Source organism: Prionailurus bengalensis, chromosome D4, assembly GCF_016509475.1.
Source record: "Prionailurus bengalensis isolate Pbe53 chromosome D4, Fcat_Pben_1.1_paternal_pri, whole genome shotgun sequence".
NCBI lineage: Eukaryota > Metazoa > Chordata > Mammalia > Carnivora > Felidae > Prionailurus > Prionailurus bengalensis.
The window spans coordinates 73,838,478-73,863,088 of NC_057359.1; the positions used below are offsets into that span (position 1 = coordinate 73,838,478).

Below are 24,611 nucleotides of genomic sequence, written 5' to 3' on the forward strand. Positions count from 1 at the left end.
TCCCTCCCCCCTCAGGCCCACCTCGGAGGAAGCCCTCAAGTGGGGTGAGTCCTTGGAGAAGCTGCTGCTTCACAAATGTAAGTGGGGGCCGGCCGGCCTGCTCCCCTCCCCGTGTTACCTCCCTCCCTCTTCTCTTTGCTCCTCTCCCAGACCCAGAGACTGAGGCTGGTCCCAGAGAGGTCGCCTTTCCCTCTCTGCTGGGTCCCCCCAGGGGCCTCTGCTGTCGGGAGAGGCCCTTGGGCTGGCCTCGGCGCCGGCTTCTGCCAGCGCTGCCCTGGCCACGGGAGCTGGCATTGCCTGCCAGAGGCCACTGGGACCTGTGTGCTCAGACCCGGAGTCCCAGAGTAACAATAAACATTTCCACGTACCCAGGGCTTACTCTGGGCCAAATGTGCCCCGCGTCTCATGGGCAGGATCCCCTCTGATCCTCGCAGGGCTCCAGGAAATAGACTCGTGACCCCCACTCTACAGATGAGGGAGCTGAGGCACTAGACAGGGAAGACACCTGGCCAAGGCTCCCAGAGAGGCAGAGTGGCAGGGGTGGGTCCATGGCCCTGGGTCCCTGGCTCTTGGAAGTGGTTATCTTACTAAGCTCTGCACCCTAAAGGCCCCTGGAGGGGAAGCTAGGCGGCCAGAGGGCAGAAGTAGCTGGTTCTGCCTCTCACAAACGGCCTGGGCTTCTCCTCACAGATGGGTTAGCAGTGTTCCAGGCCTTCCTTCGCACCGAGTTTAGTGAGGAGAACCTGGAATTCTGGCTGGCATGTGAGGACTTCAAGAAGGTCAAGTCACAGTCCAAGATGACAGCCAAGGCCAAGAAGATCTTTGCTGAGTACATTGCGATCCAGGCGTGCAAGGAGGTAAGGCCTCAGGCCGGGCCCTCAGGCCCCCCATCCCCATCCCCATCCCCAGTGGCCTCTCAGTGATCGTAGGTACCTGGCAGCCTCAAGGAGCTCAGGAAGGAGAAGAGGCCAGAGTGACCCTCGGGGACCATGTGTCCAGGGAGCAGAGGAAGCAGACAGGGGCCCTGGGAAGAACAGAAATGGTCACTGCCCAGGCACCGGTGTGGCAGGCACCTGCTAAGCTCTTTATGTGTGTGCTCTTTTATTTAACCTGACGACAACCTGTAAAATGGGTTTAATATTCTCTTCATTTTAAAAATGAGGAGACAGTCTCAGAGAACCTAGTCAGAGTAACCCACACCTATGGAGTGCTGACTGAGTGCTAGACGCTGCGTGCAGAGTCACAGTGGACGATCTATCAATTTAATCCGTATCTATTCAGCATGGATGACCTTGCTTAGTCTTCAATGCTCTTTGAGGGACAGACTGTTCTTCCTAGCCTGCAGACGAGTCAACGGGACTCAGAGCACTTAGATGACTCGCTCAGGGTCACACACCTAGGTGTGGCACTGCCGGGATTCGAACCAGGCAGTCAGACCTTAGCGGGGGTGTCCGCAGGCCTTATACACTACCAGCCCTACAATGAGCGACCCAGCCACGACTTGAATCGCTGACCTGAGGGCCTCCACTCTGAGCCTTAAGACACGGAGCAGAGGGGCTCGGAGGTGAAAGGCTGGGTAGGTCACGTTCCTGGCCCTCCGCCCCCAGGATCGCCCCCCTGCAGGTAGAGCTGAGCGCACTGCCCTCCACCTCCGCAGGTAAACCTGGACTCCTACACACGGGAGCACACCAAGGACAACCTCCAGAGCGTGACCCGGGGCTGCTTCGATCTGGCGCAGAAGCGGATCTTCGGGCTCATGGAAAAGGACTCGTATCCGCGCTTCCTCCGCTCCGACCTCTACCTGGACCTCATTAACCAGAAGAAGATGAGTCCCCCACTTTAGGGGCTGCCAGAGTAGAGCTCGGTGTTCACATCAGGCGGGCTGGGCCCCCTTCCCACCTGCCTCTCTCCCCCTGCGACGGAGGGGGCAAGCAAGCCCCCGGAGGCTGTGTCTCCGGACGGACAGACGGACATTCAGACGAGAGGCCTGGACCGAGAGAGGCCCAGGCCACTGGAGGAGAAGGAGGACCGGCCCCGTTGGGTCCTCACTGCCCCGGTACGAGGGGGCCCAAGGGCCCTGGCAGGTCAGGGGCCCTGGCTGAGCCAGATCCGGAGCTGCTGCTCTGTGCTGCAAAGACTCAGCATTGACCAAGTTCCTTAAAGAACTGGCTGATGGGGCAGGGGGCCTGGTTGTGGGCTCCAGCGCTCTCCTTAGGGGCCACTGGGGCTGCAGCTCAGACCCTCACCTTGAGTTTTATTTATTTAAACAGTAGTCGGATGCTTGGCACGTTGTCCTGTAATAGGAAATTTTTGCCTCATCAGTGTTCCTAATTTACAAGTGCAATATTTTAACCAATGCCTTGTGAAAAGCCACCTTGCAGAGAGGGTGGACCCCACTTTCCAGTTTCGGGCACCAGTGGTGGCAGCTGGGTCTTCCGGACTGATGAGGCCTGGAGGGGTGGGTGCTGCCGTGTGACCTCGCACAGAAATCCAGCACCTGCTGCGTGAGGTGTCCCTCAGGGGCTCTGGGAAGGCGTGGCACCCTCAGACCACACAGCAGCCAAGTTCTGGAGCAAATAAAAGGCCTGTGTTATTTCTCGTTCTTGACCCTTTCTGGGTGTTCCCGGGTTTGGGCTTTCCCAGGGTCACTGGGGCTGGGAGGGTCAGAACGGCTTCTGTCTCGCCATCACCCACCTCCCATCCCAGAGCCATATACACGATACACCGGTGATTGCCCCTCCCTGACAGGGTGCCTCCCTGGGCCGGACACTCGGCCGTGCTTGTCCTGTTTACCATCTCATCTTCTCCACAAGCCTGGGAGGTGAGGGTTATGCCCATTTCACAGATGAGGAGACTGAAGCACAGGCAGGTGGGGTGACTTGTCCAAGGTCACACAGCTGGCAAGTGGCAGACGGTTCTGCGTGGGCCCAGCTGGCTATAAAACCTGTGCTCTGGATTGCTGTCCTCTACTCGCCACAGAGTGGAGTCCTAGCCTGGCCACCAACTGGCGAAAGCCCTTCATTTTTCTGCTCCCCGCCCCTTACCCTGAGATCCTAGTGGGACTTTCAGGTGGCACAGGGCTTGTTGGTGGAGGTGGATGAGGCCGGGCGTGGGCAGGCCCATGCATGCCTTTAGGACAGAAGACAGAGCTGGGCAGGTGACGAGGAACAGGGATTACAGAGAGTCCCTCTGTGTCCCTGAGGAAGGCTTCCCACTCTGTGCCTAATGGGAGATGCAAATTTAGGAAAGGCCCCGTCCAAAGCTGCACTTCACCGGAGGCCCTGGACCGCTTGCCTGGGGGAGGTAGAAGGGAGCCTGGAACCCAGGCCAAGCTGATGCCAAAGCCGCCCCCCCATGCCACCTGCCACGGTCTGGGGCGCAGGGGCCTGGACATGGCCTGGAGTGGGGACTGGCCCAGCTTTGATGAAGCCGGACGGAATTGGTGCATGAGGGGCTGGGCCCCATCTCCCTGGATCCGTTCCCTGCCCGGGGTCCTGGGTTCACATCTGCCCACCGTAAGTTGGAGACACAGAGGACACAGGGCTGTGTGGTCATTCTCCTCCCTGCCTCCCCTCGCTGTTTTTCCCTGGAGGCCTAACCTGGGGCCAGGCATACAGTAGGTGCTCAGCACACGTTGTACAGCCTTCTTTTCCAGTACTGGAGTGTGAGCTCTTCCAGGAGTGGAGCTGGGTCTTCTTCAGGCACCAGGGCCTGGCATTGGACCTGGCCTGAGCCCTGTTTGGCCTCGTAATCAGTGAAGAGCTTTCCCACCACGGAGCCACCTCGAGGCTAAAATGGGACGGCGAGGGGCAGAGATGTGCCCCTAACTCAGAGCAAGGGCACCTCGCAGATGGCATCCGGGTCTGAGATTGGGGGTCTGACAGCTGGGAAAACAGGCCCAGAGGGGACCACAGTACCGCTCCTGTTCCTCCCACGATGGCCAGCAGGCAGAGCTGGCAGCCGACGGAGCCCGGGACTTGAGTCTCAGCCTGGCTCGACTTCTCTGGTGCCCTCCACTTGGAGGAGACCCTGTGCCCCTGAAGAGCCTCACCTTCCCCTTTCTTCGGGTTCCAGGGGTTTAGCCTTGGGCCAAGCCCTCCACCTTCCCACCCCCGAGTTGCCATGGAAACCGAAGTCCCGGAGAGCAAAGTCAGGCAGATGGAATTCTCATTTCGGAAGGCCCCATTGCCTGGTTCCATTACTCACACTGGGTCCCTTGGCCCAGAGCGGCTTTGACTCTGCTGAGCAGCTGGATAGCCCACTGGAAAGGTGCCTGGATCCCCCTGCCCTGGGCCCTGACTGGGCTCCCTGGGGACCTTGGGCACAGCCCTCTCCACTGAGGCCTCAGTCCCCTCACGATATAGTGGGCTGTCCCCCACTTTTTTTTTTTTTTAACATGCGAGGAAGGATCAGGCCCCTTGCTTTCTGTCTGGCAGTCCCAGGCTGCTCAATGTGGGACATGAAGGCTGTGAGGTCATTATGTCCAGGTCTCTTCCCATTCTACAGATGGGAAGACTGAGGCAGAGGGAGGCGCAGTGCTGCATAGAGGTGAAAGGCCCAGGCCCTGGCTCCATTGCTTACTACTAGATGTAAATCTTGGAAAAAATCACGCAGCCTCTCTTCGCCTCAGTTTTCTCATCTCTAAACTGTGCGTATTGGCACCTTTCCCAGAGCTTCGGTGACTAAGGGAGGTCATGCCTGCAGCAAGTTTAGCCCACAAGCACGGGGATGTGTTCCTTCAATGCAAGCTGCTGTTAGTGACATCATTATTCAGGGTCCCAGGGGGGTGGCAACACTCATGCTAAAGTTGTCCAGGCCGGGACTCTACCCTGATCGGTGCGGACAGGGAGCCTTTAGCCTCAGGCCCCAGATCTCTGTCCTTCCAGGAACATTTAGCTAGAGGACAAAGCCAGCCGGTTCCAGGGAGTGTCAGAAACAGCCTGTCCTCACACCACTGCCCAGCCGGCCTGGCTGGGAGCACTTGGGGTCAGCCTGCAGATGGGGTTTGAAGGGTGGAAAGGGAAGAGGGCATGGTAGGGCAGTCGCTCTCCACTGGATGCTGGTGGGACGACACTCAGCATTGGCCTGCCTATGGCCCAGTCCCTCCAGCTCTTGGCCTCTTGGCCTCTTGGCCTCGCTTGGGGCAGATGTGGCCTCCCCGGCTCTCCAGCTGGGAAGAGACCATCTGGTCTAAACGGCTGACTCGTGCTTGAGTCCCTTCTTGGGTCTCTGCTTGCATCTCGCCTGTGACAGGGAGCTCATTATCTCCCAGAGCAGCTCAGGAGGGCCTGGGAGCCCCTGGAGGTTCTAAAGTTCTTTCTCTGTGAAGCCAGGATCCTGGGGCTGGGTGGGGTAATGGGGGCAGGTCAGTCAGTAGTAGCCCCCGTGGGTCGTCCGCCCTGGGAGCCCCCTACTCGCTCCCCGATTCTCCGGCTTCATTTTTCTCTTCTCCCCACACCCTCACTAAACTCCTCTGCGCTCCCCACCCCCATGTCTCTGCCTTGGTCCTCTAGTTCCTCCTGTCCCCTCCCTAGGTCCCCTTCACTGATATCCTACTCTAGAAAGTCTCCGCAAGTCACCCCTCTGCTCCCCTCCTCTCCCTCAGTGCTCTCGTGCCCTCAGGCAACAGACCCTGGGCCTCAGACAAGTGCTCTCTGAGCTGTTCTTTGGCTTATAATCGGCACCATCTGTGAAACATCTGACTCTGCCTATCCTCTCCCTGGCAGGGCCCGACAGGAGGAAAGGGGGTGCCCTGGGCCCCCTGCCGCCAGGGTGCCCGTTCCATGGGTTGGAGGAAACGGTGGAGGGGGGGGAGGGGGTGGGGAGGAAGAGCTTCAGGGCTGGTCCGGGCCTGCTCAGCACGGATGAGAGTGAGGGTAGCTAGGGTTGGGGGAGAGGGCAATGCCAGTTGCAGATAAAAAGTAGTAGCTACTGGGGCGCCTGGGAGGCTCAGCTGGTTACGCCTCTGACTTTGGGTCAGGTCATGATCTCACTGTTCGTGAATTCGAACCCGGAGTCGGGCTCTGTGCCGACAGCTCGGAGCCTGGAGGCTGCTTCGGATTCTGTGTCTCCCTCTCTCTCTGCCCCTCCCCCGCTCACGTTCTGTCTCTCTCTCTCTCTCTCAAAAATAAATAAACACGAAAAAAATAATAAAAAAAAAAAGTAGCTGCTGGCCACACAGGGGCACACACCAAGGGCATTCTATGCCTTATCTCCATCAGTCCTCACAGCAGGCCTGGAGGAGTTCAGAGTGTTGTTTTCCTTTCACAGATGAGAAAGTTAATGTTCAGGGAAAGTGGAAAGGTATGTTGTGGCTGAGCAGAGACTGGAACCCCAGTCCCTCATGGCGGGCAGCCTCGCCTCCTGCCGGTCAGAGGGAATTCGTGGACAGCACAGGTTCTCCTGGTCTTGAGGGTGGAGCTTTCCTAAGGAAGGACAGGAGCTTAAATGTGTGGGGATGTCTGGTCCTGAGCTGAATCCCAGTCTTCAGTAGAGCTTTTGATAAAGTGCCTTACCTCTCCGAGCCTCCGTCATCTCATCTATAAAATGGGAATAGTAATCCCACCTAATGGGTCTCAGGGGGACTCAGTGAGATAAGGAATACGTGTAAACCCTCAGCAGGGGGCCAGCCGCAGAGGGGGTGCCTCACGTAGGCAGATGGAGGGGGGCCCTGGGCTGCCACTGAGCATCAAGAGGTGAGGTCAGGCTAAGGAAGCAGCTGTGCGGGAGGAAGCTGCCCCCCCATCGGCTCGACAGGCAGTTTTTAAGACAAGGCCACCAGTGACTCAAAGACAAGGGCAGGGCTACAAAAGGGTGGGATTGGGCCCCAGGGTCAGTGGGCTCAGCAGAGCCCTGCTTGCCGTTTGAGGAGCAACCTGAGTAGCACCCATATAGGCGGGCAGCTGGCCTGTCCCAAACCCGTGTGTGACCTTGTATGAGGCCCCTCCTCTCTCCTGTTGGTTTCTTCCGGGAAACGAGGAGAACCAACTTTCATCCTGCCTGAGGACCTTCTGAAGGGGCAGATGGCGCTTTGTGCGATGCGAGGGGCTAGAATCCAGGCCGGGTGTGTCTGCGTATGGTGGGGGGTGTGGGGAGGGTTGTCAGGACTACAAACAGAGTCTAGCCACCTCTGCCCTAGAGGGGGAACTAGAAGGACTGACTGGGATGGAGCGGTCTATTTGCCACCTGCCCTGGAGTCCCTACGGGTTCATGCCGCTCGGGACGCGGCCGCCCATGACCTCTAGCCGGGCTGAGTGGAGGAAGCCTGTGCCGGCTATTTGCACGTTTGTTCCCTTGAGGTAAAGTCCACACCTACCCCACCTCTGTCTCACACACGCACCCCAAGCCCAGGCCAGAGCAGCCCCGTCCGGGGGCCGAGCTCAGTTTGCAAAGACAAAGCTCACAGTCCCCGGAATTGCGGGAAGAAAACCAGCAACCCAGGGTCTACTGCGGCCAGTTTATGGTAAGTCCCTTCCTTCACTGGGCCTCGACCTTCCCCATCTGAAAAATGGGCGGGGGACGTTCCAAGTTCCCTCAAGGAGCCATCTGCCTCTGACACCTTAGGTCGTGTTGGCCTCTCCCTCTGAGGTGCTCTTGCAGCAAAGAACTGGCCCGATCCCCGGAATCTGTCCCATCGCAAGGCAGCAGAGGATGGTGATGAGGAACATGGGCTTCAGAGGCCAACAGACCTGGGCTCGAAGAATGCTTTCAGTTAGACGAACCAAAAATTGCGTAATTACATCATTTGGGTAACGGATATGCAAGGAAGTTATTGTAAAACAGGTCATATCACGAAAAGTGGTTTGTTTGCAATATTAAATATTTCGTGAAATTACCTATCATGTCAAAAACAATTTCTGGCAGTTTTAATTTCAATCTTATTTATTTATAAATCACATTAACAATCATCATGGTTTGATTTAGTTTGAACATTAAAATGTAAAAACTATTTGGAAAACAAACAGAACCGGAGAATTCTGTGCCTTGCGTAAGGCACAAGATTTCAGCTTCTTCATCTGTCAGATGGGACTGCTATGCACTCGATTGGGATTGTGTGAAGGTTAATGAAATCAGTATATGTAAAGCACATAGTGGGTATACAGATACAGTTCTCTCTTCTCTCCGAGTCCAGGCTCAGATGCTCACTTACTGTGGGACTGTGGGCAAGTCACTTAACCTTTCTGAGCCACTGTGTCCTCATCTATAAAGAGGGGATACTAATAGTTCCCACTAATGGGGTTCTTGTGAAGAATGAAAGCAGGCCGTGAGCTGTATGCATGCAGCCGTTCCAGCCTGTGTTCAGGCCCTCGAAGGCGCCACCCTCCCTTCCTGGGCTCAGATCTGCTCTGTGCAGAAGGCTCAGCATCTACCCAGGGGCTCACTGAAATGAAAGTGGTTTGGGTTTTCTTTTCTTTTTTTAATGTGTATTTATTTTTGAGAGAGAGAGAGAGACAGAGACAGAGACAGAATCCAAAGCAGGCTCCAGGTTCTGAGCTGTCAGCACAGAGCCAGACGCGGGGCTTGAACCCACGAACGTGAGATCATGACCTGAGCTGAAGTCGGACGCTCAACCGACTGAGCCACCCAGGCGCCTTGGGTTTTCTTTTCAATGTTTAACTTTGAAATAATTATATATCCCCAGGAAACTGCTGAGAAATGTCCCATGTACCCTTCACCCAGTTTCCCCCAGTAGCTACCTCTTACATAGTTATGGTACAATCTGGAAACCAGAATCTGACATCGGTACAACGTGTGTGTGTGTATAGTTCTATGTTATTTTGTCACATGTGTAGATTATGGAACCACTGTGGAAGTGGCAACACAGAACTATGTCCCCACAAAGATATCCCTGGATACTCTTTTATAGTCACACCCATCCCCCACCTTCCATCCCTAACCCTTAGCAACCACTAATCTGCTCGCCATCTCTATAATTTTGTCGTTTTGAGAATGTCATATAAATGGAATCGTGCACTATGTGACCTTTTGAGATGGTCTTTCTTCACTCATCATAATGGCCTTGAGATCCATCCAAGTGGCTGTGTGTGCCAATAGTTCGATCCTGTTTATTGCTGAGTGGTGTTCTGTGGTGTGGATGTACCACAGCCGGTTTACCCATTCACTTATTGGTGGACATTTTGGTTCTTTCCAGTTTCCATATAAAGCTGCTACCAGCAGTCATGTCGAGGGTTTTGGACACAAGTTTTCATTTCTCTGGGGTAAATGTCCAGAAGTGCAATTGCTGGGTCACGCAGTAAGTATAGGTTTGTAAGAAATTGCCACACAGTCTTCCCGAGTAGCTGTACCGTGAGAGATCCAGTGTCTCAGACTCTTTGCCAGCATTTAAATGTTGCCTCAGTGTTTTTTTATTGTAGCTGTTCCAATAGGTATACGGTGCCATCTCATCAGATTTTCATGTATGTTTCCCTGATGACTAGTGAACGTGAAGGTATCGGGCATCCTCTCCTGTATTTATTCTCTGTATTTCCTCTTTGGTGCACTGTCTCTTCACGCCTTTTGCTCATTTCCTAGTTAGTGTTTGCTTTTTTACTGTTTTGAGTTAGAGAGTGCTTTACATATTCTGTGGATGAATCCTTCGTCGTGTGTGTGATCTGCAAATAATTTCTCTCAGTCTGCAGCTTGCCTTTTCATGCTGCTAATGCACCTTTTGCTAAGCAATAGCTTTTTAATGTCGATCAAGTTATCACTTTTTTTTTTCTTTTAGATCCTGCTTTGGGTGTTATGTCTCAGAACTTTTCACCGATTGATCCCTGGGGCTGAAGATTTTCTCCTACATTTTCTTCTACATGTTTTATAGTTTTGTACTTTATAGTCCCTGTTAATTCCTGCAGAAGACGTGAGGTTAGATTGAGGTGCTTGGTGTTTTGTTTTGTGGTGTTTTAGCATAAGGATGTCCATTTGCTTTAGCACCATTTGTTGAAAAGACTATCCTTCTATTGAATTGTTTTTAAAAATTAAAAAAAAAAGCTTTTTAAAAGCTTTATTGAGATGTAACCACAAATCCTATAATCTACCTATTAAAAGTGTATAACTCAATGGTTTTTGGTATTTTCACAGAGTTGTACAACCATCACCACAATCAATTTTAGAACATTTTCGTCACCCCCTAGAAAATCTCTATGCCTATTAGCCATCACTCCCATCTCTATAGCCCCACCTTCCTGGCTTTGAGCAACCACTAATCTATGTTCTGCCTCTACAATTTGCCTCTTCTGGACATTGCATGTAAATGAAATCATATGATATGTGGTCTTTTCTGTCTGGCTTCTTTCACTTTGCATAACGTTTTCGAGGTTCATCACGTTGTAGCATGGATCAGCTCTTCCTTTCTTTCTACTGCTTGGTCATATTCCGTTGTGTGGATCCCACGTACCGTGTAACAGATCACATTTTATTTATTTATCCGTTCGTCAGTTGATGGGCACATGAGTTGTTTCTGCTCTTTGGCCATTATGAATAGTGTTGCTGTGAACATTCGTGTGCAAGTTTTTGTGCGGACGTATGTTCTCCGTCCTCTTGGGTGTAGACCTGGGCAGAGTTGTAAACTAATTGCTGAGTCACCAACTCTACGCTTCACCTTTTGAGGACCTGTGTTTCAAGCCGCACCATTTTACCTTCCCACCAGCAGTTTGTGAGCGCTCCGACCTCTTCACAATTTTTCGGAATGCTTGTTACAGTGACTTAAAAAAAATTTTTTTTTTATTTTAGGCATCCGAGTGGGTGTAGCATGTTATCATGGAATTGGTTTTGCACTTTTGTCAGAAATCAGTAGGCTAGCCTTTGTACGGGTCTATTTTTCAATTCTTTGTTCAGTTCCGCTGATCTATGTTTCTGTCCCTCCACCAATGGCATACAGTCCTGATTACTGTAGCTATATAATAAGTCTTGAAATATGTAGAGTGATCTCCCCCATTTGTTTGTTTTTTTTCTTTCCAAAACTACTTTGCCGATTCTAGTTCCTTTGTGTTTCTATACACATTTTATGATAATCTTGCCACATCTACCAGAAGTCTTCCTGGGATCTTGATAGTAACTGTGTTAAACCTGCATTTCAGTTTGTGGAGAACTGGCATCTTTCCTATGTTGAATATTGCAATTCCTGAGCCTCCTATGTCTCTCCATTTATTTAGATCTGCTTTGATTTCATTCATCAGCACACAGTAGTTTTCAGCACACGAGTCCCATCTGGTGAGATTTAAACCTAAGTATTTTATTCTTTTTTTTAGTGATTGTAAATGATCTTGTAAGTTGCAGTTTCCGGGTGCCTGGGTGGCTCAGTCAACTGAGCGTCCGACTCTTGATTTCTACTCAGGTAACGATCTCACAGGTTGTGTGTTTGAGCCCCACATTGGGCTTTTTGCTGACAGCACGAGGAGCCCGCTTGGGATTCTTTCTCTCCTCTCTCTCTGCTCTTCCCCTGCTCACGCTCATGTGTGCATTTTCTCTCTCTCTCTCCTCAAAATAAGCTTAAAAAAATTTTTTTAAAGTAGCAGCACATTGGAATACAGTGGATTTTTGTATGTTGACCTTGTAGCCTGTGACCTTGCTGAATTCAATAGTTCTGGGAGGTCTTTGGTAGATGCCTTGGGCTTTTCTGCATAAACAATCACGTCATCTGCAAATAGGGACAGTTTTATTTTTTCCTTTCTGATCTCTATGTCATTTATTTACCTTTCTTGTCTTATTGGGTTTCGGTCTTTCATCAGTAAGTGTGATATGAGCTGTCAGTATTTTGTAAATGCTATTTGCTAAGCTATTTTATTCATGTAGCATGTTTATAAATATTTATATTTACATATATTCACAGAGGAAATTTACTTATTTATATATGAATTGCTCTTTATCCCTAATCTGCTGAAAATTTTTTTCATGAGTGGGTATTGAGTTTTGTTAAAAATTTTTTTGCATCGGGGTGCTTGGATGGCTCAGTTGGTTAAGTGTCTGACTCTTGATTTCTCCTCAGGTCATGATCTCATGGTTCATGTGCTTGAGCCCACATCAAGCCTGATGATAGCTTGGAGCTTGCTTGGGATTCTCTTTCCCTCTCTCTCTGCTCCTCCCCTGCTCACACTTTGTCTCTCTTTCAAAATAAATAAACATTTAAAACAAAACAATTTCTTTGCATCTAACAAACACAAAAACTTTTTGTTTTTTGTTTTAATTTTTTAATGTTTATTTATTTTCGAGACAGAGACAGAGAGAGACAGAGCGCGAGCAGGGGAGGGTCAGAGAGAGAGGGAGACATAGAATCCGAAGCACGCTCCAGGCTCTGAGCTGTCAGCATAGAGCCCGGTGCGGGCTCAAACCCACGAGCTGTGAGAACATGACCTGAGCTGAAGTCAGATGCTTAACCGACTGAGCCACCCAGGCGCCCCACAAACACTTTTTTTGATTCAATTGGTATGATCATCTGACATTTCTTGTCTACCTGTGAATATGGGAGATTACACTGGCTGATTTCCAAGTACAGAGCCAGTTTTGCATCCCTGAGATAAACTTCATTTGGTAGTGGTGTATAATGTTTTAATATGTAGCTGAATTGTTTGCTAATATTTTGTTAAGGATTTGTGCTTTGCATCCATGAGAACGACTGGTCTGTTTTCCTTTTCTGTGCTGTCTCTGGTTTGGGGGTCAAGGTAATACTGGCTTCCCAAAATGAATTGGGGAGTGCTCCCTTCTCCTCTGTTTTCTAGGACAGCTTGTATAGAACCGGTGTTTTTCTTTCAGATTCAAGTGTATTTTAAGCCACTGTTTGCAACTTGTCTGCTATTGTCCCATTGGCCAAAACAAGTCCCATGGCTGTGGCCCATGGAGAGAACAGGAGGGATGGTCTACCTCCAGCGGGTGGAGATGCAAACTCACAGGACAGAGGCAGTGGGTACTGGGAAGGGAGAAGACCTGGGACCAGCCGGGCAATCACAGAGTCCTTGGGAGCTCACTTTTGGGTATATTTCACCCCACTAAGCTCTTTATTCCAGGCTGTAAGCACCCACCGGTCAGTGCATGCTGGGCCTTCCTGGAACCCGCGTCTGCCTGACTGGACCCTCCCAGCAGGGGCTTTTGGATGCTGTCTGTGCATATAGGTACACTGGATTTAAGCACAGTGTATAAATCAAATCCCCAGTGTAGAAATGACAAAAGACCTTCCTTACAGAATGTTTTATTTATTTTTGAGAGAGAGAGAGAGAGACATAGTGCAAGCTAGGGAGGGGCACAGAGAGAGGGAGACACAGAATCCGAAGCAGGCTCCAGGCTCTGAGCTGTCAGCACAGAGCCCTGTGTGGGGCTCGAACTCATAAACCGTGAGATCACGACCTGAGCTGAAGTCAGACAATTAACTGACTGAGCCACCCAGGCACCCCAAGACCTTCCTTACAGAATAATCAGTGATCAAATGACAAGACTCTGTAAATGAGTTCCCCGAACAGGATTTAATCTACTCAGTGTGGTTTATTCCCATTTTTCCGATTGTTTCATTCGCCAGCCTTTCTGTCGGTGACTACTGTGTTTGTGCCCATGGAGAGTTCAGAGAAGGATGAAATCTGGTCCCCAAAGATCTTTGAAGCCTCGTTACCCCCACACCCATCTCTGCCTTTTGCCTGCACCCCCCTCCCCCCCGACACACACACTTGCACCCCGGGACCTTTGCACATGTTGTTCTCACATCTTTCCTGCCACCTCCTTACCTGGCATCTCCTTCTCAACTGTCAAGACTCAGCTCAGAGTGTCCAGGGACACTTTGCTGATGTCCCGACTCAGGAGGAGGACGCTTCTCTGAGCTGTCCTAGCGGCATGCTCAGGTGACTCAGCCCCGGGGGTGCCACTTGTCTTTTTCTCTTCTGGACTGTGACACCCTCGAAGGCTGGAACCGAGTGGCTGTCTGGCTCCCCGGCACCCAGCTCAGGGTCCAGTGCAGCACAGGAGTTTGACAGCTGACCGTCGAAGGCCTGAGTATCTGTAGGCTGACCGTGGTGATCACAGCCCACAGGCAGAGACTCTGGGGTCCACCTGATGTGTCTCTGGGGAGCAGCCCTTCTCAGGCCTGGAGGGGTGCGCTAAAGGCGGTTTTCCGTCCTCAGCCCTCAGCTCCTCCCTTAGGGCTGCAGACTACACCTTAGGGAGGAGAGGTCGGAGGCAGCCTGGAAGTGAGGGTGACCTCAGACCCTACCTCAGCGAGGCATGGCCTCGAAGGTCAGGAAAGCCTGGCATTCTGGACCCTGTTCAAGGGAGCCCGAGCTTCCCTCAGAGACTCGTTCCCAACCGGATTTCCCACAGCCTCTCCTCTTCCTGTTCGGCCTTCTTCCTCATCTCTCCGCTTCTGTTGTTCCCACCATCCGGAACCACCTTTCCCTGTTTCTCTTCGCTTTGCCCATCACGGCCTGTTCTTCCAGGCCTTTCCTCCCAAGCAGCCACAGGCTGAGGCTGAAAGTTTGCACCAAGGGTCGGCCCTCAGGGAATTCTAACCAGCCTCGAATTTTCCACTAAATATTTTGCGGGTGTGAGTTTGGACTCTCCCCTGGGGGTGACCTGGGAGCTGGCCAAGCTGGACTTGGCCCAGAGTAGTGGCCAGGAAGAGTGGGCAGCTCCCGCCCCCTGGAGTGAGATAAGCAGCTGGACCCCAACACTCCAGTGGGACTATTTTCAGCTGCTTGTTCCCGGCAGGCCGGGCCTGCTCTGGGCCTGGAGGGAGAACAATGGGCCATTGAACCTTATCCAGCCCTGTGCCCTGCGAGGCCGGTGGAGGGCAAGTGACAGTGTATGTGCTGGGGACTGGGGGCTGTGCTTGGAGGCCGGGGAACAGAAGCACAGAAGTGCCCCCCCCCCGCCACCCTCACCCCCATGCTGACCAACCGACAGGCAGGAAGAGATTCTATTGAGAACTCTTTGTCAGACTTCCTGTGAGGCCAGGTGCTGGGCCAGCTGAGCCCCTCCAGAAGGCCGTTCTCAGCAGCCGCCTCACAAACACTTCTTAAGCCAGACACCGTGTTAAGCACCACACGGGCTGTCTCCCGTCTATCAGCCTCATTGTACAGATGTGGAAACTGAGGCCCAGCTCAGACACGTCAGTTACTTGCTCACGCAGCAAGCAAGAGGAGCAGTCGGGACTCAGACCCGGGTCCTCTCTCTCTCCTTCCAGCGGGCGGGACACTGCAGAGTTTTCCTACCCCGGCCTGTCCCTCTCAGGCCCTCGCTGGGACTTGTGGACTTTGGTCTCTCCTTCCTAATGGCTCTGACTTCATGAACCACCTGGGGCACATCGCTTGCTCTCTCTGGGCCTCAGTTTACTCATCTGTACAACGCAGGGGCGAGGAGTTGTTGAGGGTGGAACCAGAGGCCGATCAGGGGGGAGGGGTGGTGCGTGGTCAGGCCTCCTTCCTTTCCAGCATTTGAAGATTTAAAGAGCCTGAACCGAAGTTCTGCTCATCCTGGAAGCCGTTCACAGGAAATGCTCTCCGAACCTCTCCGGGGTGTGGTGGGTTTGCGGCTCCGAAGGACGGGAAGTCAGCTCTGTCCAGCGCCTTCGGGAAAGTCAGTCCGAAAGGGGAGGCAGGCCCATAAATCGGTGATGGCGGGGCCACGAGAGAGATGCGTGGAAACGGCCGTGCTGGCTTCCACAGACCCACTGGCCCAGACAACAGAAATGACTTCCTCACCGCTCCAGAAGCTGCAAGCCCTAGCTTAGGTGTTAGCGGGTTGTTTCTCTTGAGCCCTCTCTCCTTGCCTTGCAGATGGCCACCTTCTCCTTGTGTCTCCGCATCATCCTCCGTGGATGTCTGTCTACATCTCCCCTTCATATAAGGACACCAATCCCACTGGATTAGGACCCACCCTAATGACTTCATTTGAACGTACCTCTGCAAAGGCCCTATCTCAAACGCAGTCACATTCTGGGAACCTGGGGGTTAAGACTTCAGTATATGAATTTGGGAGTGGGGACACGATTCAGCCCAGAACAATGGCTCTTGAAAATAACAGACAGGGGCGCCTGGGTGGTTCAGTCAGTCAAGCGTCCAACTCTTGATTTTGGCTCCAGTCACGATCTCACGGTTTGTGGGATCAAACCCCGAGTTGAGCTCTGCACTGATGGCTCGGAGCCTGCTTGGGATTCTCTCTCTCTTTTCTCTCTCTCTCTCTCTCTCTCTCTCCCCCCCACCCCCCCCTACACACTTGTGCTCTCTCTCAAAATAAATAAATTTAAAAAATAAATCAAATGGCTGACAGCAGCTGCTTTGCATAATGGCGCAGAGTGAATGTGTCTCAGGTGGGGCTCCTCTGGGGGTCTCCCAGGAGCTAGCCAGACAAAGCTCTCCCTCATAACGGGAGAAGGGGGAGGGGCTCGGAGAGGGAGGAGTTTCCAGAACACTCTCAGTGTTCTCACTCCTCCCCCATCCCCGCTGGCAGGAGATCCTCCAGGGTCAGGGATGATTGACAAGTCCCCAGGAGTTGTGCCGCCTCTGATGGTGGCTTGTTGGTGCCCTGGGGTAGCTCCCTGCCTGCCCCGCACCGCGAGCAAGCTCTGCTCTCCGGATTGACTCTGCACTGCGAGGCCTTTGGGATAAGGTGGGCGGTGGGGTGTTTCCAGACTGGAGCCCAGTGGGCCGCTAGGGCAGAGGGCAGCTGTAAGGGCAGAAAGCAAGGAGGACTGATGAGGACATCAGCCCTGCTGAAATCCACATGAACTTGGGGTGAACATGCCAGGCTGGAGCTAAATCTCATCACATAGCATAGCACTAACGGGAGGATATGGGGACACTACCCAGTTCTACCTGGGAAGAAGGCACCTACGCTGGTCTGGAGAGGTGGACATCGAGGAAGCCTTCCTGTAGGAGGTGAAGACTAAGGAGCGTTTTATTTATTTTTTTTGAATGTTTATTTTTGAGAGAGAGAGAGCATGAGCAGGAGAAGGGCAGAGAGAAGGGGGACAGAGGATCCAAAGCAGGCCCTGTGCCAACAGAGAGCTCGATGCGGGGCTTGAACCCATGAACCGCGAGATCATGACCTGAGCGGAAGTCGGATGCTTAACCTACTGGGCCACCCAGGTGCCCCAGAGGTGGGTCTTTGAGTGTGCATGAGAGATTGCCAGAGGAGGGCAAAGGCGTTCCAGGCAAAGGACCCTGTGAGGACATAAGCCTGGTGTCTGCGACTCTAAATCACATCTTGCTGGGCAGTTTCCCCCATGCAGGGCCCCAAACTAAGCTCTTCCCATAGGTAGTAAAAGCAGGTGGTCACGAGGGACTGGCTGGTGGGAGGGGTTCAAGGTGAAAAGGCACAGGAGAGAACAGAGGGGATGCTGGCCAGACCAAAGGGGGCCTGGAATGTTCAGAAGTGACTAAGGACTTTACTCATGCGGGGAGGCAGGAGAGGCTTTGAGCAGGTGGGGGTCAAGTGACATGACCTCAGGGAGGGAAATGCCTGATGGCCTTTAACTCGCCCCCAGTGACTGGTGTGGGGGTAGACGTGGAGCGGTGAACAGGACCCGGGAGCTCAGCGTGAGGCAGCCGAGAGGTCACGGAGGGCCGCCCCGGGCTCGGCAGTTGGTGTGGCTGCTGGCTGGCGTCTTGATGAATGGCCTGCCTATTCCGAGGAGGGCTTGATGGTGGCTTTCCAAGAACGGCTGTTTCTTTCTCCCCTGCAGCTTCTGCTGGGGCCAGGAGGGGAGGGGCCTTTGAGCCAGTCAAACCCCGCCTGGAACTCATGCTGACCAGGGCAGCCGAGGACGGACGGGAACGGGACAGGCGTCGATCAAGCGCCTCCCCCTGTGCCTGGCCTGCACCGAGTACCTCATACACCTGCACGTGGTCCCCCGACCATCCCAGGAGGCAGCTCTTGCTATTCCCATTCTACACACAGGGAAACCAGGGCTCAGGGAGGCAGGAGGATTTGTCCAAGGGCCCCGGGCTAGAAAAGGCCATAAATCCGGGACTTGCTGTCCAAAACTCCCATCTCCCGGGAAGCTCCCCTTGACCCCAGCTGGGCTGCCTCAGGTTCGAGAAATAGGGATGAGCCTCTAGCAACCTGGCCTGGCTGAGTCTCCTGGACAGACAGGATGAATGGAGAGGTGGGTGGGGAGGAGGCCCACACCCCTGCTGTGTCCAGCTCCAGCCACTGCCCCCTCTGCCGGCTCCCATTTGGGCGGGGCCTGTGTCTCCGAAGACAGGAAAGGGGGGAGCCAGTGCCCCTCGTGGAGCTAAACCCTACACGGCTCCAGAGACTTCTCCTCTCCTTGTGGCTGCCGGGGGCCTGCCTTCACCTCGGTCTCCCCTATGAGCCTGTTTTCTCCTCTGATAAAATGGGGCAATGATGCTCCCTTGCCGGGTGGGTACGAGAGACAAGTGAGGCCATGTTTGTAGAGAGCCCAGGTGCCTGGGCACCGGCTCGGGGCACCTTTGCTGGGATTGCTGTGTCTTTGCTTGCTGACTCTTTGGCGCTGAAGGCGTGTGTTGTTGTTGGAAGGGGTGGGGGGCTGGGCTTTGGCTCCTGCTCCCCGTGGAACACTGGGCCACATGCTTCTCTGAACTTCGGATTTGTTGCCTGTGGCCCTTTGGGCTGGGGAGCTTAGGACGGGGTGTCACCAGAGGCAAAGTCTCGTTTTGACACTAAGGGCGGGGTCTCATGGTGTACAAATACATCAAATGGCCTCTTTCCCTTCAACTGCCTTCTCTACCTTCTGTGACTTCCCCCCAACAAACTGCCCTGGAAATGTCTTGAAAAGGTGCCACTTGGGATCGTGTGCCAGGGGAGGAGCAGGGAACCTTTCCCCAACATAGTCCCTCTTCCAGATATGCTTCTGGCCTGATTACAACATCCACAGACCGCATACATCAAATACACACGATACACACAAAATGTATCAGGCACACATAACACACACATTATGCACGCTGCACCTTATTCAGAGCACGCATCAGACACATCACACGTCCACAACACACACCGTGCCACAAAAACACGCAATACACATAAACATACAAACACACACAAACACACTGTATATGCACATACTCCACCGTGCATGTCACACAACCCAGGCCGTATTCAGATGCATCACACGCAGATTTATACACACACGCCTGCCCGCAGAACTCTGGTACATTTAGCATCTTTCGATCGAAAAAATACATTTCAACAAAAGCTCTGTGGGTTCGGTGATGCCCCAAAATGATTTGGTATTTCATTCAACCTGACAGTGTCTTCAGGCCGCTGAAAACCGGCCGTTTGAAGAGACATCAAACATTCTTTATTCTGGTCCCAGACAGAGCCTAGGTCGTATGGATGGATCCAGGCCCCCCAGTGGGAATGCTGCACGCCCCAGAGCTCAGGGGTGCAAAAGTGGAGACCCCTGGTTCGAACACCAGTCTCCCTCTTCCAGGGGGACTTTGGGCTCCAAGTCTCTTGCTCCTCGTCCCATGCATGGCTCCCCTCTCTCCGATCACAGGCCCGACGTTGTGTGCACGCGTGGGGGTGTATTTGTGTTTGTGGGTGTGTGTCGGGGGAGGGAGGCGGGCATCGCGCCGGGCAGCCCTCGCCCTGCCATATCTATGAGCTCATGAACCGCTGTCCTGAGGATCCTCCTGCAGAGAAACTTCCCGGTCAGCTCCACCCAGAAGGGAGAGCGGATGGAAAATTGGAGCAAGCCCTCCTCTTGGGTCAGGGAAGAAAATATTCTTTTTCCCCCTTGTCTCTAAAAATATGCTCAAGCCTTTTTTGAGCCTTGATGCAATAAAAACCAGCTGTGGCTTAGAATGGCCCCCGCAGCTTTTGCCCAGGGAGAAGGCAAACAAAAACAGCCGTTGGAGGAGGGGTCAGTGCCTGTGTCTGGGCGCTGGGCCCAGCCTCCAGCTACCTCCGCCCTGGAATTGTATCCCAGATGGGTACGGAATAGTCCCCTGTGTGGGCTCAGGGCACCAGGGGTCACTTGGCCCTTCTTTTAATTCTTGGTGCGAGGATGACAAGATGACAGGAGGTGGATGACAGGACTCGGATTCCGCCCTCAAGCTACCCCTCATCTCCTGGGGGCACTCAAGGTACCCAGAACCAAGCTAAAGGAGTCCCTTGGTGACCTGGAGGAGGGAGAGGCCATGTCTGACATGGGGAACAGGAAGGCTTCCTGGAAAAGGTGACATTTGGATGGCTTTGAAGGAAGGGGACAGGGAAGGGGGTTCTAGGAGGAGGGACCAGCTTCAGCAGTGGCCTGGGGATGGGGACAGTGGTTACCGTGTGATGACCAGAACGTAAGGCAAAGGTGGGGGAACACAGGGAGATGAGCTTGGGGAGGTAGATTGGGATCCTGGATGCTGGGTGAGATGTTCTGTGTGATAGGGAACCATGGAAGGTGCTTGAGCAGAGGAGGGACTTGTCTAGAAGTGGGCTGCTTGGAGGGTATTGGAGAGGAAATCTACTTGTCTAGTTGGAGCCAAGGTTTTATAGGAGAGGCCCTTAAAGAGGAAGTGCATCTTCTACCGGGACCTCCTGGCATCCTGACCCATCCATCCCCATGGCACAAGCCCGTCTGGAGCACGGAGAGGAGCTAGGAATTTGGAGTCCAAAGATCTGGCTTCTAGCTCTGATCCTGCTGTGGACCCTGTGTCCTTGAATAGATCACTGTCCTTCCTAGGCCTCTACTTCCCCACTTGCAAAATGGGATCATGAGGTCTTGCCCTTTCTCTGGAAGATCAGTCCTGGGCCATGATGCCCTGATGACATGTGGGGAAGAAGAAAGACCCCAGAGAAGGGGAAGGGACATTCTGCCACCCAGTACACCAGGGTGGGCACCCAGGTTCTGGAGGAGGGCTTCCTGGTATGGATTTGTGGGTTGGAGAGTCCCCTGGGGCTGGCCTCTGGCCATGACTTTGTCTCAGCCTCTCTGCAGGTGAGAAGCAGGTCAGAAGCAGGTGAGGCCTGTTCCTCTCTCCTGGCGAAGGAACTTCAAGTGAGGCCTAACAGGGATACTCATGTCATCCTGTCTCATTCCGCCATGGAACCCTGTGAGGGTGGGCTTGTCACCCTTCCACAGAAGACAAAACGGAGGCCCGAGAGGTGAATTGCGACTCTAAATCACATCTTGCCGAGGTGAATTGACTCTCCCCAAGACTTTCGGTGGATACAGACGAGAGCTGGGATCTGAGCCTTGTCTGTCCGCTTGGGGCCGCTGTGCCCTGGGAGCCTCTCCTTCCGGCCACCTCTTGCTCCCTCCCACCACCGTTGCATCTCAGGCCCTCCTGGCCACACAGCGGGGGTCCAGGAAATATTTGTAGGATGGCTGGATGGCCTGGGGAGAAAACCCAGCCTGGGCCAGAGTCTCCTCAGCCAAAGTCCTTCCCTGGCCAGGGGAGATGCCCCCTCTTCAGGCCACCCCAGTGCGATGGCCCTCCGACATCCGCCAGTGTCCATGCAGCCACCGAGGGAGGCCTGGCTGCCTGAAGGCCTGCTCCCCCGTCCTCCACCATGTCCAGCCCAGCAAGGTGAGTGGACACCAGGGCACGTGGAGGTAAATGCAGGTGACGGTCAATAGCTACCTGGAGTCTGCTGGGGTTGCCAAGAGTGGTCGAGGACTCCTAAAAAATTAGAAGGGGTTCCACAGTGGCAGATGAGCTAAAAGTCCTTATGGTATGTGTGTGTGTGTGTGTGTGTGTGTGTGTGTGTGTGTGCACGCGCGCAGCAGGTCATGCCGTTTTCCTGCACCCACTCTCGAATTGGCCCTGGGTGCCCATCGGTGTTTTCTGGAGCCTCGGAGTGGTGCCAGCTGCCTGGCAGCAACAGCCCTTCGAGGCAGGTGCCTCCTGGCATCGTGGCAAGTCCGGTCTTCCGGACCCTGGGGTCCTCGGTCTTGCCCCCAAACCTCCGGGCCGCCCTGGATTCCCCGCTTCTCTGTGCCTCAGCCTGGACCTCTCCTACCTGCCAAGACTGCTTTCCTGTCTTTAGATCTTGTCCTGACCCCCCTCTCACCTCCTCTGGAGCTTCTCAGAGATCCACGGCAATCAGAGAAACGACGATGATGGGGCTCCGGGTCGCTCAGCTGGTGGAGCTTCTGATTCTTGATTTCGGCTCAGGTCATGATGGTTCGGGCCCGTGGGTTCCATCCCGGTGTCAGGCCCCATGCGGTCGGCACGGAATCTGCTCGGAATTCTCTCTGCCCCTCTCTGCGCCTCCCCTGCTTGCGTGCGCTGTCAAAATAAACTTAAAAAAAAAAAAAACCCAACAAGGAAATAATGATAATGGTACACTAATAATAAAGCCAGTGATGTTTTTGGTGCATTTTATCAGGCAGCTGTACCAGGTAGCTGTGCTAAATGCATTGCATTCATTCTTGCTTCCAATCCTTGCAATAAACCTAACAAGTAGTTAATTGTGTGGAGTCCTGACAAGAAACACATGGCCCCATCAAAGGACTGATTCAGAGGGTGTCACACTTGAGAGCACTTTAGAATCACTGGGAGCATCACAATGCTGGTGCTTGTGTCCTGCCCCCGGGGGTGGTGATTTAATAGATCTGGGGTGTTGGCCTGGGCTTTGGAATTTTTTTTAAGTTTATTTATTTATGAGAGAGCAGGGGAGGGGCAGAGACCGAAGGGGAGAGAAAATCCCAAGCAGGCTCCCGGCTGTCCGAGCAGGGCTCGAACCCACCAACGGTGAGATCGTGACCTGAGCTGAAATCTGGAGTCAGACTCTTAACCGACTGAGCCACCCACGCGCCCCTGGGCTTTGGAATTCTTAAAAGGTCCCAGAAGATTCTAGGGTGGCTGACGAGTTGGGGAACTACAGGTTTTTGTGAAAAGTTTAATGAAGGGATTTTTAAAAAGAGCTCTCTGGGGGTATTGTTAACGTACGGTAACCGGCACTGACTTAAGCTCTGTAATCTGATGAGGCTTTTTCTCCCCCCACCATCTTAATGGGGTTAAGTCTATTCACGTCGTTGTGCAACGGGTCTCCGGAACTCCTTATCTTGCAAAGCCGACACTGGGTACCCAGGAAGCGACCACAGCCCTCCTCCGCCTCCCCCGCCCCCAGCCACCACCCTTCTACTTTCTGACTCTGGGACCCTGCTCCTCTCGGTACCTCGCCCAAGTGGAATCGGACAGGGTTTGTCTTCTTGGGGCTGGCTAATTTCACTCGGCAGAGGGTCCTCAAGGCGCATCCACGTTGTAGCGCGGGTCGGGATTTCCTTCCTTCCCAAGACTGAAGAGCGTCCCATTGTACGTGTCTGCCACTCGGTGCTTATTCCTTCACCCGTTGGGGGCTGCTTGGGCTGCTTCTGTTTCTCGCTATTGTGAATAACGTTGTCGCGAACACGGGTGTACCAGCGTTGCTTTGATGCCCTGCCCGCAGGCTTTTGGACATGGACCTGAAGTGGGATTGCTGGATCATATGGCCATTCTGTTCTTCTTTTTTTTTTCGAGGAACTTCCACATTGTTTTCCATAGCGGCTGCGCCATTTTGTATTCCCCCCACCAGGGCACAAGCCTTCCAGTTTCTCCACATCCTTCCCAGCCCTTGTTATGTCTGGGGGTGGGGGGTGTTGGGTGATGGCCATCCCTAGTGGGTGTGAGGTGCCTTCTGACTGGTTTTGGCTCGCATTTCTCAAATGAGGAGTGATGTGGAACATCCTTCTGCGCGCTTGCTGGGCGTTTCTAGATCATCTTAGGAGATTAATGAAAGGATTTTTTACTGAAGTGTGGAGAGGGGTTAAGGACCCAGTAGGGGATTATGATGACCCAGAGATAGTGACCGCAGGGGGCCTGAAGGGGCAAGAGGTCAGGAGGCATGGAATAGGGGCCGCCTGACAGGAGTGGTGACCCCAGGACAGGGGCAGCGCCACCGACAGAACTGTGCCCCAGCAGAGGGCGTGTGGAAACTCTCTGACCTCTCTCTCCGCCTGGTACCCTCTGACATCCAGCCTGGGTGAGGTCAGTCTCCTGGGGAGCAGGGCAGGGTGAGGTGGATCGAGAGGCAGGGCAAACAGAATTACCCCTGAAAGCAGAGTCACTAACTCCATTTTATTTTATTTTAAATTAATTAATTTTATTATTATTATTTTCTAATGTTTATTTTTGAGAGAGAGAGAGAGAGAGAGATGGAGTTCAAGCAGGAGAGGAGCAGAGAGAGTGGGAGACACAGAATCCGAAGCAGGCTGTCGGCACAGAGCCCAACGCGGGGCTCGAACTCAATAACCACGAGATTGTGACTTAAGTCAGACACAACCAACTGAGCCACCCAGGCACCCCTATTTTACTTTTTAAATGTTTATTTATTTATTTTGAGAGAGGGAGAGAGAGAGAAGCAGAGAGAGAGGGAGGCCCAGAATCCCAAGCAGACTCTTTGTCGTCAGTGTAGATAGAACACAACGTGGCGCTTGAACTCGTGAACCAGGAGATCATGACCTGGGCCGAAATCAAGAGTTGGAGGATTAACTGAACGAGCCACCCAGACACCCCACTAACTCCATTTATAGTTGAGGAAACTGAGTCAAGTTTGGCATGACCTTGGAGGTCATCAGACCAAGATTTGAACACTGGTCTAGGAGATGCCAGCCTGAATATTCTAGCTGTGGGCTCTACTGTCTCCTGGCCATGGGCAGTGCTCTTGGATCACGG

At 53.2% G+C, this 24,611-nt stretch overlaps 1 protein-coding gene across 8 annotated transcripts in view; it reads left to right on the forward strand.

The window, feature by feature from the left end:
• The window catches only part of RGS3 (regulator of G protein signaling 3), a 140,556-nt gene extending 137,957 nt beyond the window's left edge, over positions 1-2,599 (forward strand). For all 8 annotated transcript variants that reach the window (XM_043565887.1, XM_043565895.1, XM_043565888.1 and 5 more), the window contains 3 exons: positions 16-77; positions 691-857; positions 1,658-2,599. In XM_043565887.1, the coding sequence (XP_043421822.1) occupies positions 16-77; positions 691-857; positions 1,658-1,843 (415 nt within the window). In that variant the 3' untranslated portion in view covers positions 1,844-2,599. The remainder of the gene's footprint in view (positions 1-15; positions 78-690; positions 858-1,657) is intronic.
• Positions 2,600-24,611: the final 22,012 nt, after the last annotated feature.